General features: G+C 42.9%; 1 protein-coding gene across 1 annotated transcript in view; it reads right to left on the reverse strand.

Moving 5' to 3' along the window:
• LOC144699650 (protein NATD1-like) overlaps positions 1 to 13,461 on the reverse strand; it is a 32,440-nt gene that overhangs the window by 7,149 nt on the left and 11,830 nt on the right. Inside the window, exon 2 of the mRNA XM_078570757.1 lies at positions 5,498 to 5,616. Within this exon, the coding sequence (XP_078426883.1) occupies positions 5,498 to 5,616 (119 nt within the window). The remainder of the gene's footprint in view (positions 1 to 5,497; positions 5,617 to 13,461) is intronic.

Consider the following 13,461-nt stretch of genomic DNA (forward strand, 5'->3'; position numbering starts at 1 on the left):
TGCAGATGACATTGGGCTATTAGGCGGGGATGATGAGAACATGACTGATTATCTGGAGAACTGGAGAAAAGCACTGGGAGAAATATGGAGATCAGTAGACCAGTGACCCAATTTATGGATTGTCAGTTTGGGCCTAGGGAAGAGGATCAGATGAAGGTGTAAAGATTATCGGTGAAGATTTGAAGAAAGTGATTAGCTTCAAGTACCTGGGGTCAAAGGTGGCAGAAGATGGAAGTATAGAAATGGAAATGAAGCAACGGATTAGCCCTGGTTGGAGTAATTGGAAGAAGTGCAGTGCAGTGTTATGTGATAGAAAAATATCGCTGAAATTGAAAGGAAGAATTTACAAGATAGTTGAGAGACCAGCCTTGTTATATAGTGCAGCAACTTGAGCAACATCATGAAGAGAGGAACAATGACTGGATACTAATTAGATTCAAATGCTGAGGTGGGTGTGTGGAGTAAAGAGAAAGGAAAAAATCAGGAACCAACACATCAGGGGGTTCGGAAAGATCGTGGAAACATCAAAGAAAGTAGTCAAGAAGAGACTGAAATGGTATGGTCATCTGTTGCGGAGAGGAAGAGAAAATGTGGTGAGGCGAGTGATGGAATTGGACTGCCAGGAAGAAGAGGAGGAAAGCCTAAGACCAGATGGAAAGATGCGGTGGCGAGAGACTTAAACGCAATGGGATTGGAAGAGGAATTGGTGACTGAGAGGAGGAGATAGAGAAGAGTGATCAACCAGCATTGTGGCGACCCCAAGTAAAATGGGAGAAGCTGAAAGAGACCGATTCAACTTCCTGATCTTCTGAGCCAAGATCCTTTCTTACGACTGTCCTTATGTAATCCGTTATTATTAGGGCTACTCCCACCCCTTTTCTATTTTGCCTGTCTTTTCAAAATGTTTACCCTGAAATATTTATTTCCCAACCTTGCGCACCTTGCTACCATGAATCTGTAATGGTGATTATGTCAAACCCATTTATCACTATTAACGCCGCTAGTTCAGCTAAGCATTACACTAACAATCAATTTAAGATGATCGGTTTAGCACACAATGTAGATCACTTAGGCCTGCTAGAAACTGTATATACTCATACACAGGAGCCTATCCTTTGCAGGCAAAAGGAACATGTACAGGCATTGCACCATTAATTAATTAAACAAAACGGTGTGGGACAATCGTTCCCTGGTGCATTCCCAACTGCAATGCTTGACCAATCAAAGTCAACTTGCCGACCAATCAGCACCCTTTATTCATGCAGCACAAATTGCTGCTCCCTTTGAAATTTGGAATTCTTGCATATGACCTGATGAGTGCAAGACAAAATGCTTTGACAGTAATACTTCGTAATACTTTCTTCAGTAATACTCTAGTTTGTCTATCTTATTGCGAATGCTTTATTCATTCAGATAAAGAGCCTTTTTTTCTACTATTCTTTGCATGGATCTTAATCACTGATGCACTATTACTGTTAAACTCTATGTTCCTTCCTTCCCAGTCAGCTCGTCTTTACCCAAATCACTACACTGCTCTATTACCTTGACCCTTCTCTTTAAAATTTCTAAATCTCCCTTCACCTTATCCCTTCCAGCCCTCTTTTAGTTTAAAGCCCTAGCCACAGTCCTAGTTGTACGTTTCACCAGAGTGCCGATCCCAGCCTGGTTTAAGTGGAGCCCATCCCAATGGAACAGCTACCACTTTTCCCAGTGCTGATGATAGTGCCCCATGAATCAAAGCCCTTCCTTCCCACATCATTCTTTGAGCCACGCATTCAATTCTCTAATCTGCTTGACGTTAAGTAAACTGGCATCTGGCTGAGGTGCCAATGCAGACCCTTCCGCTTTTTCATTTTAGTTTGGAACCTAATTCCTTAAACTCTCTTAGCAGAACTTCATTCCTAGCTTACATATGTCATTGGTTCCTACGTGGACCATGACAGCTGCATCTTCCCCCTCCCACTCTAAGTTCCCCTCCAGCCGCAAGGAGATATCTTTAACCCTGATAATGGGCAGGCAACACAACCTCTGAAATTCCCGGTCTCAGCTGCAGAGAACGGTATCTATACCCGTAACTATACTGTCCCCTATTACTACCACATTCCTTTACACTCTTTCCATTTGAATGGGCTCTGGAACCATGGTGCTATGGTCAATTTGAGCATCCACCCTGCAGTCCATGTTCTCAACCTCTGTTTGTTAAAAAACAGCAAGGATTGACCAAATGTACAGTAAGAGCTACAAAAGGTGAATATGAAAAGAAACTTACAAGGGAAATCAAAATTAACACAAAGATACATTAGGGGGAAAAGGGTTAGTCAGGAGCAATGTGGGCCCAATAAAAACTGAAAATGGTGAAATTGTCAATGAAAACAAGGAAATAACAGAAATGCTGAATAATTACTTTTCATCAGTATTTACAGCAGAGGAAGAGGTCAGCATGTCGGAAATCCCAAGGAAACTAATATTGAATCAAGACTCATCAAAATCAATTAAAGAAAGTTAATAATAATGGAGAAAATAATGGCACTAATGAGTGACAAACCCCCAGGACCAGACAATTTTCATCTCAGGGTTTTAAAGGATATAGGTGACAACTACAGATGCCCTATCTATAATCTTCCAAAGTTCTCATACTCAGGAACCATTCCTGTAGTGCACATATCATCTACTATTTAAGAAAGATGGCAGAGAGAAACCAGGGAATTATAGACCAGTTAACCTAACATCTCTTGTTGATGTTTCTAGAGTCTACAATTAAGGTTAGGTGACTGAACACCATGAAAGTTTTTAACTGATCAGAGAGAGTGAGAATGGATTTGTAAAGGTAAGTCATGCCAGATGAACCTGATTTTTTGAAGAGGTGATTAACGTAGTGGACAATGGAATGTCTGTAGATAGTATTTATATGAATCTCCAGAGGGAATTTGATAAAGGCCCTCATAAGAGACTGTTATATAAACTTGAAGCCCATAAAATTGAAGGCAAATTATGGCCCTGGTTAAGGAATTGGCAAAGGAAAAGGAGACAGAGAGTAGGAATAACAGGCAGGCACATTAAGTGGCAGGATGTGACTAGTGATGTCCTACAAGGATCTTGTTCAGGACTCAACTATTCACTGCATTCATTAACAAATTAGATGATGGGATAGAAAGCCATATCTCCAAATTTGCTGCTGACACAAAGATAGGTAAAAATGTAAGCAGTGTAGATGAAAGCATTAAATTACAAAGATACATTGTTAGATTAAGTAAATGGGCAAAACTGTGGTATATGGATTTCAATGTAGGCAAATGTGACATATTCCACTTTGAATCTAAAAAGGATAGAACAGGGTACTTTTTAAATGCTGAGAAGTTATAAACAGTGGCAATCCAAAGAGACTTGGGGATCGAGGTACATTGAACATTCAAACTTTCAACTTTCAAACAAGCATCAAGATGTAGCTTTGCTAATGGTGAGAAAGGCCCTTCCTGTCAGATCCTTCCTGCACGCTCTGAGTCTCACACCCTCTGCAAGTTGCCCTCGAGATGGCTGCAGTGGGGAAGAGGCTGTCCTCCACCTCCTTCTGGAATGTGCCTTTGCAAAGAAGGTCTGGAAAGAGATGCTGGGGTTTTTGTCGAGGTTCATCCCGACCAGCTCCATGATGCAGGACTCTGTGCTCTATGGACTGTTCCCAGGGACGCATGCTAAGATAAACATCAACTGTGGTTGGAGGACCATCGATTCGGTGAAAGACACTCTTTGTTCTGCTGAAACCTGCTGGTCTTCCAGTGCAAAGAGTTGTCCATGACTCATTGTTGCAAACTGGCAAATTCCAAGGTCCAGAACTACATACTGAAGGATGCACTAAAGTTTGGAGTAGCCGCAGTAAAAGCAAATGGAGAATGGCCACCACCTAAGGCCTTTCAGCCATAGTACACCCAGGGACTAGAAACTGAGTGAAACCCCTCGGGATGTATGTTTGGTGCAATGAATCTTGTAAATATGAACTGTAATTGTAAATGGAGTGAGTAACAGACAGTATCAGAAAAAATCTGATTTGGTTTGCACCTTATGTAATGGCAACTTTGAATGGTCATGTAAGGTACTTTTATAAATTTTATGAATAAAGTATATCTTTGAAAAAAAAATTGATCGTTAAAATGTCACGAACAGGTACAGAAAATATTTCAGAAAAGCTAATATGAATGCTGAATCACTGACCTTTGTATCTAGAGGAATGGAAAACAAGGGGTTAGAAATCATGCTACAGCTATACAAAGCCCTAATCTAACTAGGTAGCTAGATTACTGCGAGCAGTTCTGGGCAACACCTTAGGAAGGATATACTGGCCTTGGGAGAAGTTTGCCAAAACGATACCCGGACTCCAAGGGTTAAATTACAGAGGGGAGTTTAAACAAACTAGGGTGGTATTCCCTGGAGTTTAGAAGGTTAGGATGGGGTTGATCAAAGTTTTCAAGGTATTTAGAGGAACTAGCAGAGTAGATAAAAAGAAATCACTTTTGTAGGTGGGGAGTCTAGGACTAAGAGGCATAGTCTAAAATTAAAGCCAGACCTTTCAGGAGATAAGTGGAAGAAATGTGGAACTCTCTTCCGCAAACAGCAATCACTATTTTTCAAGCCAAGCCACTTTAGCAAAAAACCTGCAGTGTGAGAGCCACATCGACTACTAAATTATCATTGCTTACTATTCGATTAACTCACTGGGGCCAATAAAAATGTGACACCAATGATCGAATGCTCTGCTCGTTCTGTGGCGGTTGCTATAGTAATATAACTGTTCCTCTACCATGCACATACTTAGATATACTTACTGGAGCGCATTGAACCATGTGGTCAATGTGACATGTAAAGAAGGCTGAATTTCTATAGGCTCAGTACACATTATTTTAACATATTTTAATGTTAGAAATAAAATAAATGGGAATATAATGCTGGGTTGGTCTCTGGCTCGCCACAACCCTCTGAGAATAAAGCGGTCACTGAAAATGGATAGATGGAGTCGGGGAGCCACACTTTGTGTTGATGGGAGCCACCACTGGTTTGAAGGCCTTGCAATGAAGAACACTGTGCTAGATAAACAGTAAATTTTAAACATGTTTCATAGATTTTTGTTATCCAAAGATATTAAGTGATATGGAGCAAAGATGGGTTTATGGAGTTAGGTCACAGATCAGCTATGGTCTCACTGATCGGCGGAACAGGCTCAAGGGGCTGGCTTATTCCTGCTCCTATGCTAATCTGAAAGTCGGCACCTCCAACAGTGCAACACTCCTTCAGTATGCATGGACTCTCAACCTAGATTTAATGCTGGAGTCTGAGTGGGACTTGAACCCTTCTGACTCGGACTTGACCCTTCTGACTCAGAAGTGAGAATACCACTACTGAGCCACGGTTGACCCAAGATTGTTGCTTATCATCCTTGATCATCCCAGACATGTAAACTATTGTAGTTTTATAGAAAATCAAGACATATTATGGCAACATTCAATACCTGTGCTAGCCGTGTGCCAATTCCTTGTCCCCTGAACTTAACTGGTACTGATGTGCTGTTCAGATCAATCATCTTCTTTCCAATATATTTGTACCGCAAAACAGCTTCTTCTCTAGAATCTGTCAATACACATTGGCATTACTTCAGTGACAGGAGCTTTCTGGACTGTGACAATTACATGTAAAACATTATCCAGGATCTAATTAAAGAATTGCCTCAGGCATGGTTATAGCACAAGCTTAATTGGTATATGTTTAAACCAATAGAGGGTTGGCAGACCTGAGTTATACTGCCAGTTCTATATTACTCTGTTGCCAGAAAAAATAGACTTCTGGGCGTACATTTAATTTTTGTATTAATAAGCTGCTGTCTTGCTGTTAACATTATTAAAAAGATAATTCTTTGGACCCAACACACTCATTGCAGTTCATTTTTCACCAGTCACAACTGTGCAGTGGCAAATCAAATCCAAAAAAGTTTACTTATTGTTGGAGATCTGCAACAGAACTCATTTGATAGCAACAGGGGAACTAAAATTCCTTCCACTACTAATTTTAGACAAGAACTTGAATCCCTAAATGTCTTTGATCTAGACACTCAGAAGCATTAGATAGCCCTTTTGTGTACAAAATTTTATAAGCAATTTTTAACCAATATTCAGTTAATTTATTAGCTATATAATCATAAAACCATAGACTACAGACTACAACCACACATTGTGCTTGTGTTGGCTCTCTGAGGTACCAATTAGTCCCCATAGAATAAAATATTTAACTGAAGTGGGCTTATTTCAGCAATTTGTTGAGGGAGCTGACCCAGGTAAATTGGAGTCAAGGGCTGGCAGGCAAAAATGTAATGGAGCAATGGGAGGCCTATAAAGAGAAGAAACTTTGAGCGTAGTCTAGACACATTCCCACAAGGAGGAAAAGGAAGAGCAACCAAAGCCAGAGGTGAGAGACTAGGATGAAGTAGAGAAAGGGGGCATATCACAGATGTTTTCTTGATAACACAAGGGAGAATCAGACTGAATATAGAAAGTGAAGTAATAAAGGGAAAAAGAGGGGAAAAGAACAGTATGTGAATAGAATAATGGCAAACATAAAATCGAGATCAAAGGTCTTCTACAGGCATATTGACAGTAAGACGTCAGAAGAATAGTGTAGATGATTAGGGAACAAGATGGAGATCTACTAGTGTTAAGTAGAAGGCATGGGATTAGGTAGGTAGGTCAGGTGTTTCCCACGTGTCGGTGCAGACTCGATGGGCTGAAGGGCCTCTTCTGCATTGTGTGATTCTGTGATTCAGTTACTAAATGAGTACTTACCAAGGAAGAGGACTTAGCCACAGCTATAATAAATGAGAAAGTTGTCAGGAAAAGGCCAACAGTACAGTATTTCCTCACTTAATGTTGATTCAATCAAAATTGCTTTGTTATAACCTTGCTGATACAATAGGGAACACGTATCCTTTTAACGTCGCGATATTGGCTATTATGTTGTTTGCAGTGGGTCACAACAAACTACTTTGTGTCGTCTGGATATAGAGGCACCATTTTTGATGTAGTTTGAAGTGCGTGATCAATAACTTTTTATTGTAATTTAGTAATCCTCTTTATGCCATCCCTGCTTTGAAGGAATATCATGTCATAAAAATATCGACTTCAAGATACTGCTCATCTTAGTAAATGCCCCAGGTCATCTTGTTATCCTTGATGGCTTATCAAAAAATGTTATAGCTGTTTTCCTGCCACCCAACACAACTTCATTGCTACAGCCCGTGGAATGGGGGCAATAGAGACATTCAAAGCTTTTTACATTGTACTTTCTCTCAGCTCATCAAGGAAAAGGGAGAGCAACCAAAACCAAAATAAGTCAACAATCAAGGAATTTTGGCATAACTATAATATCAAGGGTATTGACAATATTGCTGATTCATGGGATGAAGTTACATCAGCGTGCGTGCATGGTGTGTAGCGAAAAGCATGAATGTGTCAATCGCTTCAAACAATAGTGAGCACAGAGATGGCCAATTAGGAGGACCACCTCAGAGAAGGTTGTGTCAGCAGTCACGCTGACAACATGAGTGGGCTTCAAACCCTCATATTGTCAGGGTCCCAACGCCGACTGGAAAATACCGTCCAATGATTCTTAGATAACTCAGGAATTTATTTTCCTTTTTAAGTAGAAATCCAATTCCCTTTTCAAAGTTACTATTGATTATATCCCAAAACATTTCAGGCAGTACATTCCAGATCATAACAACTAGCTGAGTAAAACTATTTCCCTTCATCTATTCCTGGATTTTGCTAATTATCTTCAATCTGTATCTTCTGGTTACTCACTGTCAGTGGAAACAGGATATGAAACATTTTCAGATATCCTGAAATATCCTAAATGCAAGTTTTCTTTCATCTTTCCCTACAAGTTAATGTATTTGTAAAAAAATTCCCCTTTGTCCAATGTTATCACAACATTAATCTGTTTAATTTAGACTGGTCATACAGCTGCATTAAAATAGTGCAAACGGAATTTTACGTAAACACGTAACCAGTGCATTAACAGAATGAATTAAATACCTAGATATTGATTTGATTAGGGAAGTAAAATAAAGAAATAATTTGACAATTATGAAGTGTTTTTGTAAAATTTGGGCGTGATAATTGTTCCCTTCAGCCTCAACAAAGTACATAAACAGTTTAAAATCAACAGTAGTTCAGATTCTCGCACCAATGCAATGATGGATGCTTTCTCCATTAAAAGCTGGAGGGTGGAATCGTTCAAACCTAAACAGTACTCTGTGATTGGTTCAGTTTGAATGTTACTGGCAGCTTTTTCTTTAAACTTATATAGACAGATATTCAGAGTCCAAAATCCAAATAACTCCCAAGATATAAAAAAATGGTTTGTTCTCTTTAAATCATTGAGTCAACTAGAAGATTTTTTGGAAGATGGAATGAGTCAGTTTGAAACACTTGGAGCTGAATTTTACATCCCGTGGGCGGGCACACACCCGACCCGATCGGGCACTATATCGTGCGAGAAGACATCGGGCAAATGTCCCGACGTCATTACTCGATATCGGGAGCACACCCGCCGACAATTAAGAGGGCAATTAAGCTCATTAACGGCGCAATTGTCTCTGATTTTTCGTGGCCCGTCCAACCTTACTGCTAATCGGCCAGGCGGCCTTTGCATTTTTCATCAAACCACATCCAAAGGTGGGATGAAATTTCCAATATGAAAAAAAATAAAAATAAATATCTGTGGGCAGCATTTTTATCAGCTACAATTTCAGGTGATTGATTGTGATGCATGGACATTTTCTTTCAGTTTTTAAGACCTTTATTTGGGCATTTTCAGGTCTGCAGCTCCCTGAGGCAGCTATCTGCGTTCAGCGAGCTTTCTCGCAGAGCTCACCCATGCCCACGGTGACATCATCGCCCGCCCTCTTTCCGCCCCCCCACCCCCCACTCCCTCCCCCTCCCTGGCAGCGTTGAGCATTTCAGCGCGCGTTTCACACTGGTTGGCCGTTAACTGGCCAGCCAGCGTGAAATTGCAGTCGGGGTCTAATCACAGTGGCCGGTCCGTTTCCCAACTGCTCCCTCGCCCGCCGATTGCGCCCTTCCACCCACAGGTTAAACTCAGGGCTTGGGGCTGAATTTTACATCTCGCAGGCGGGTGCTGCTGCATACCCGATCGGGCATAAAATCGCGCGGGAGGACGTCGGGCAAAAGTCCCAACATCATCGCGCACTCATGCAATACTTCGCTCAGCGGGCGTGTGCAAAAGTCGGAAGTGCACCCGCTGACAATTGAGAGGGCAATTAAGCCCATAACAGCTCCATTGTCTCCGATTTTTCGTGACCGTCCAACATTACTGTTGGCGGACGGGTGAATCGACCAGGCCTTTGAGCTTTTCATCAAACTTCATCCAGGGTCAGGATGAAATTTCCGATATGAAATAAAATTAAAATAAATATCTGTGGACATCACTTTTATCAGCTATATTTTCAGATGATTGATTATGATGCATGGACATTTTTTTGCAGCTTTTTAAACCTTTATTTTAGCATTTTTAGGTCTGTAGCTCCCTGAGGCAGCTGTCTGCCTTCAGGGAGCTTTCTCGCAGAGCTCACCCGCGCCTGCGGAAACGTCATTGCCCGCCCTGACCCCGGCAACGCTGAGCTTTTCAGCGTGCGTTTCACGCTGGCTAACCATTAATTGGCCGGCCAGCATGAAATTCTGACAACGACAAGGAATTCAAAGAGAAAGAAACATTATATGTATTCGTGAAGGATTAGCTTAATTCTTACAATTGTGGGCTTTTTTAAGAGTTAAATAATATACTTTTCTAGAAATATATAACTATTATATAGTTACATAATAGCCACCCCCACAGCTACAACACCATCGCTAGATCTGATCGCTGGTGCCTGCCCTGGCACATTAAAAAAATTCATTACATGCCCAGCAAGAACACCTCAATGTGGAGGCGCCTTCTCCCTGTAGCCTCAGAGCGATGACCATCTCTGTCTCTGATTGGGCCAGCAGCTCTGAAAGGCAGGTAGCCACCTTATTTGGACAGCAATCCAGGCGGTGGTCTCTTAATTGCCCCCAAAGACCCACTATCGGGCCAGGCAGTCTCAAGGACTTGCTTTCAGTCCTGTTGGCCAGATTTCCTTGATTCACATTAAATTCTGTGAATTAATTTTGTTTCTCACGACACAGAAGCTGCCTGACCTGCTGAGCGTTTCCAGCATTTTCTGCTTTTACTTCAGATCCTCAATATCTGCAATATTTTGATTTACTTTTATTGTTAATTATTTGTTCACCTTTAGTTAAATAAATATGATTAATGGCTTAAATGTAATTAATCCCTTGGGATCTGAGTGTCAATGGCCAGTCCAGCAATTATTGTCCAAACCTAGTTGCCCTGGAGGAAATGGTGGCGGTGCGTCTTTTCCTGAATCTCTGAAATCCATGTGGCAAAGGGGCTCCCACAGTGTTGCTGGGTAGGGAATTCCAGAATTTTGTTTCCCAGTGACGAGAGAAGGAACAGTGAAGTAGAATGGTTTGTGAATTGGAGGAGAATTTGGGAGGTGATGAAGTTCCCATGCGCCAGCTTCCCTTAAAACAAGCTCTGAGAATGTGATGCTCTATTTGCTCATCAAATATGAGGGATCCTATGGAGGAATAGGATAACTCCAGCAGTTAAAAACATTTAACAGACAGGGTGTTCTACTTTATTATCGGGGGAATGATATCAAAAGCTTTCCTAGATTTTGAGGCAAAGATAGAGACCCTCTAAGGTATTGGGTGTTGGGACCATGAAAGTGATGTAAAATTTAAGAGACAAAATGATCAAGAGTGAGAAGGACAGAAAATGTAACAAATATATTTTCAAAAAGTTACAAAACTTGAGAGGGTTTGAACTAATTTGGCAGGGGGAGTACCACCAGCAAATAGCAGTGAGGGACAGAGAAAGATATAAACAGCATTAAAATGAGAAACTTCCCAAAAATTGCAGAGGCCATATTGAGGAAAATGGGAAAAGTAATGAAGGTGGTACTAAATTGTGCATACATCAATGACCATTGTGTAACTAATAAGGTTGGTGGGTTGCAGGCACAAATTATCATGTGGGATTATGACATGGTTGCATCTAGACACATGGCTCAGACAAGGTCATAAATGGGTTCTTAATATTCCTGGTTACCGAGTATTAAAGTCTACACAGAAACCCTCTCAAGTTTTGTAACTTTTTGAAAATATATTTGTTACATTTTCTATCCTTCAATCTTTTGATTTACTTTTATTGTTAATTATTTGTTCACCTTTAGTTAAATAAATATGATTAATGGCTTAAATGTAATTAATCCCTTGGGATCAGAATGTCAATGGCCAGTCCAGCAATTATTGTCCAAACCTAGTTGCCCTGGAGGAAATGGTGGCGGTGCGTCTTTTCCTGAATCTCTGAAATCCATGTGGATCCAACCGAATCCCCTCTTCCTGTGACCTCAGCAGCTGCAGCTTCACAGGGCGAGGAGGGTGCCGCTGCCACACAGCAGGACCCCAAGAGCAGGCTGCGGCCCTCCAGAGGACACCCGTCAAAGTCATCACAGATAGGGCGTCGCAGTCAGCAGGCTGCCTCCACCTCCGCTGTGGATGTCCGGGGAACACCAAGACGTGGAGGCAGGGTTAGAAAAGTTAAGGAGAATTAGTTGCACAGCCTGGGTATGGGCGTTAATCACTTGTACATACTGCTCATTATTGTCAATAAACTCTCAAGAATGTCTCCCTGCCTATGGCTCCTTGTTCTGATGAGCAGCGTTCTTGACATTGTGAGAATGCTCCTGTCATGGAGTTGCAGTGGAGGCCCTAATAGTCGCTCGATTGCAGGAGGATGAAGATGACATGTAGTGAGGGCACTCCATAAATCTTCACATAGCCTCTGAAAATGTCTGACTCCTGTCTGGCCGAGGGCAACTCGCTTGCATTCCATGATCAGGGTCATATCATAGAGATGCAGCCAAGAAGCTTTAGAAGCAGCTGATGCTTTGTCTGCCTTCAGCACCTGAGCCCTTCAGGAGCTGGAGCACAGCATCAGTGATCACAGATGCTGAAGAGATGGGGGCCAGCCCCTCCTTATAGGTGCTGAGAGCACATCGAGAGAATGAGAGAACTCTGTGGTGCCTGCCCACTACATTCTGGCAGCAATGACCAACACTGCCAAGGTGCAGGCATCAGCAATGTTTCAGAGAGTGAGGGGCCGGACCATCACTTTGGTCTGAAGGCTGCACAGACACAGGGAAGAGGCCCTGGACTGAGACACCTGCCTTTATCTTGTGCAGAAAGGTTTCACATCTGAATGTCAAGAACGCTGCTCATCAGAACAAGGAGCCATAGGCAGGGAGACATTCTTGAGAGTTTATTGACAATAATGAGCAGTATGTACAAGTGATTAATGCCCATACCCAGGCTGTGCAACTAATTCTCCTTAACTTTTCTAACCCTGCCTCCACGTCTTGGTGTTCCCCGGACATCCACAGCAGAGGTGGAGGCAGCCTGCTGACTGCGACGCCCTATCTGTGATGACTTTGACGGGTGTCCTCTGGAGGGCCGCAGCCTGCTCTTGGGGTCCTGCTGTGTGGCAGCGGCACCCTCCTCGCCCTGTGAAGCTGCAGCTGCTGAGGTCACAGGAAGAGGGGATTCGGTTGGGCCGGTCACTCCCAGAGTCACCTGGGTGGATGGGCCTGGAGTGTACACCTGCTGATCCTCCTCCCTATGGGTGCCCGCAGGCCCCTGGCTGACTCCTTGAGGGGAAGGGGTAGCTGGAGTGCGACCAAGCTGCCCCACACCCTTCTCACTGTTGTAGTCTATGGTGTCAGCGATGGAGTTGAACCCACGCAGCAACACAGGAGTGACATCTTGAACCAAGGTCTCCATGGCGGCCACCATCATACCAGTGTTGACCCCAGTGCATTGGCATGCCAGCGCTATCACCTCAGCCTGAAGGCAGACGGACTCTTCCATCATGCCTTGCAATCTGAGGGGTGCAGCGGATATCCCTTCCTGATGTTCCCGAGCTAGCCTTTGCAATTCCAGCAACTGTGACATGACCGAGTCCAGCGGCTCATCATCTAACTTGGACTCAGCAAATTTCTGGCCTCCAGCAGTCCTCCGGGTGCCAGAAACCTGGGAAGTCCCTGCCTCCATCTACTATCAATCAGGCAGTGTGAAGTGCTCATCAGATTGTGATCCCATGTCTATTCTAAAGCTAGGTCCCACCGAGGTGTGTCTCTATGCGCTGGTGGAGGGTGCAGGTGAGCGCTGTGACAGGACTTCGAGAAGCCTTCAGATTCCCCTTCAGAGCCCCCTTGGGGGCTCTTCAGAGGGGCTTGGTTGGAGGCCCTAGGTCATGGACTCTATTGGCTGTTTGGCAGATGTGCCTGTGAAAGCAAGGAGA

This window comes from Cetorhinus maximus, chromosome 24 (assembly GCF_964194155.1).
Source record: "Cetorhinus maximus chromosome 24, sCetMax3.hap1.1, whole genome shotgun sequence".
Lineage (NCBI taxonomy): Eukaryota > Metazoa > Chordata > Chondrichthyes > Lamniformes > Cetorhinidae > Cetorhinus > Cetorhinus maximus.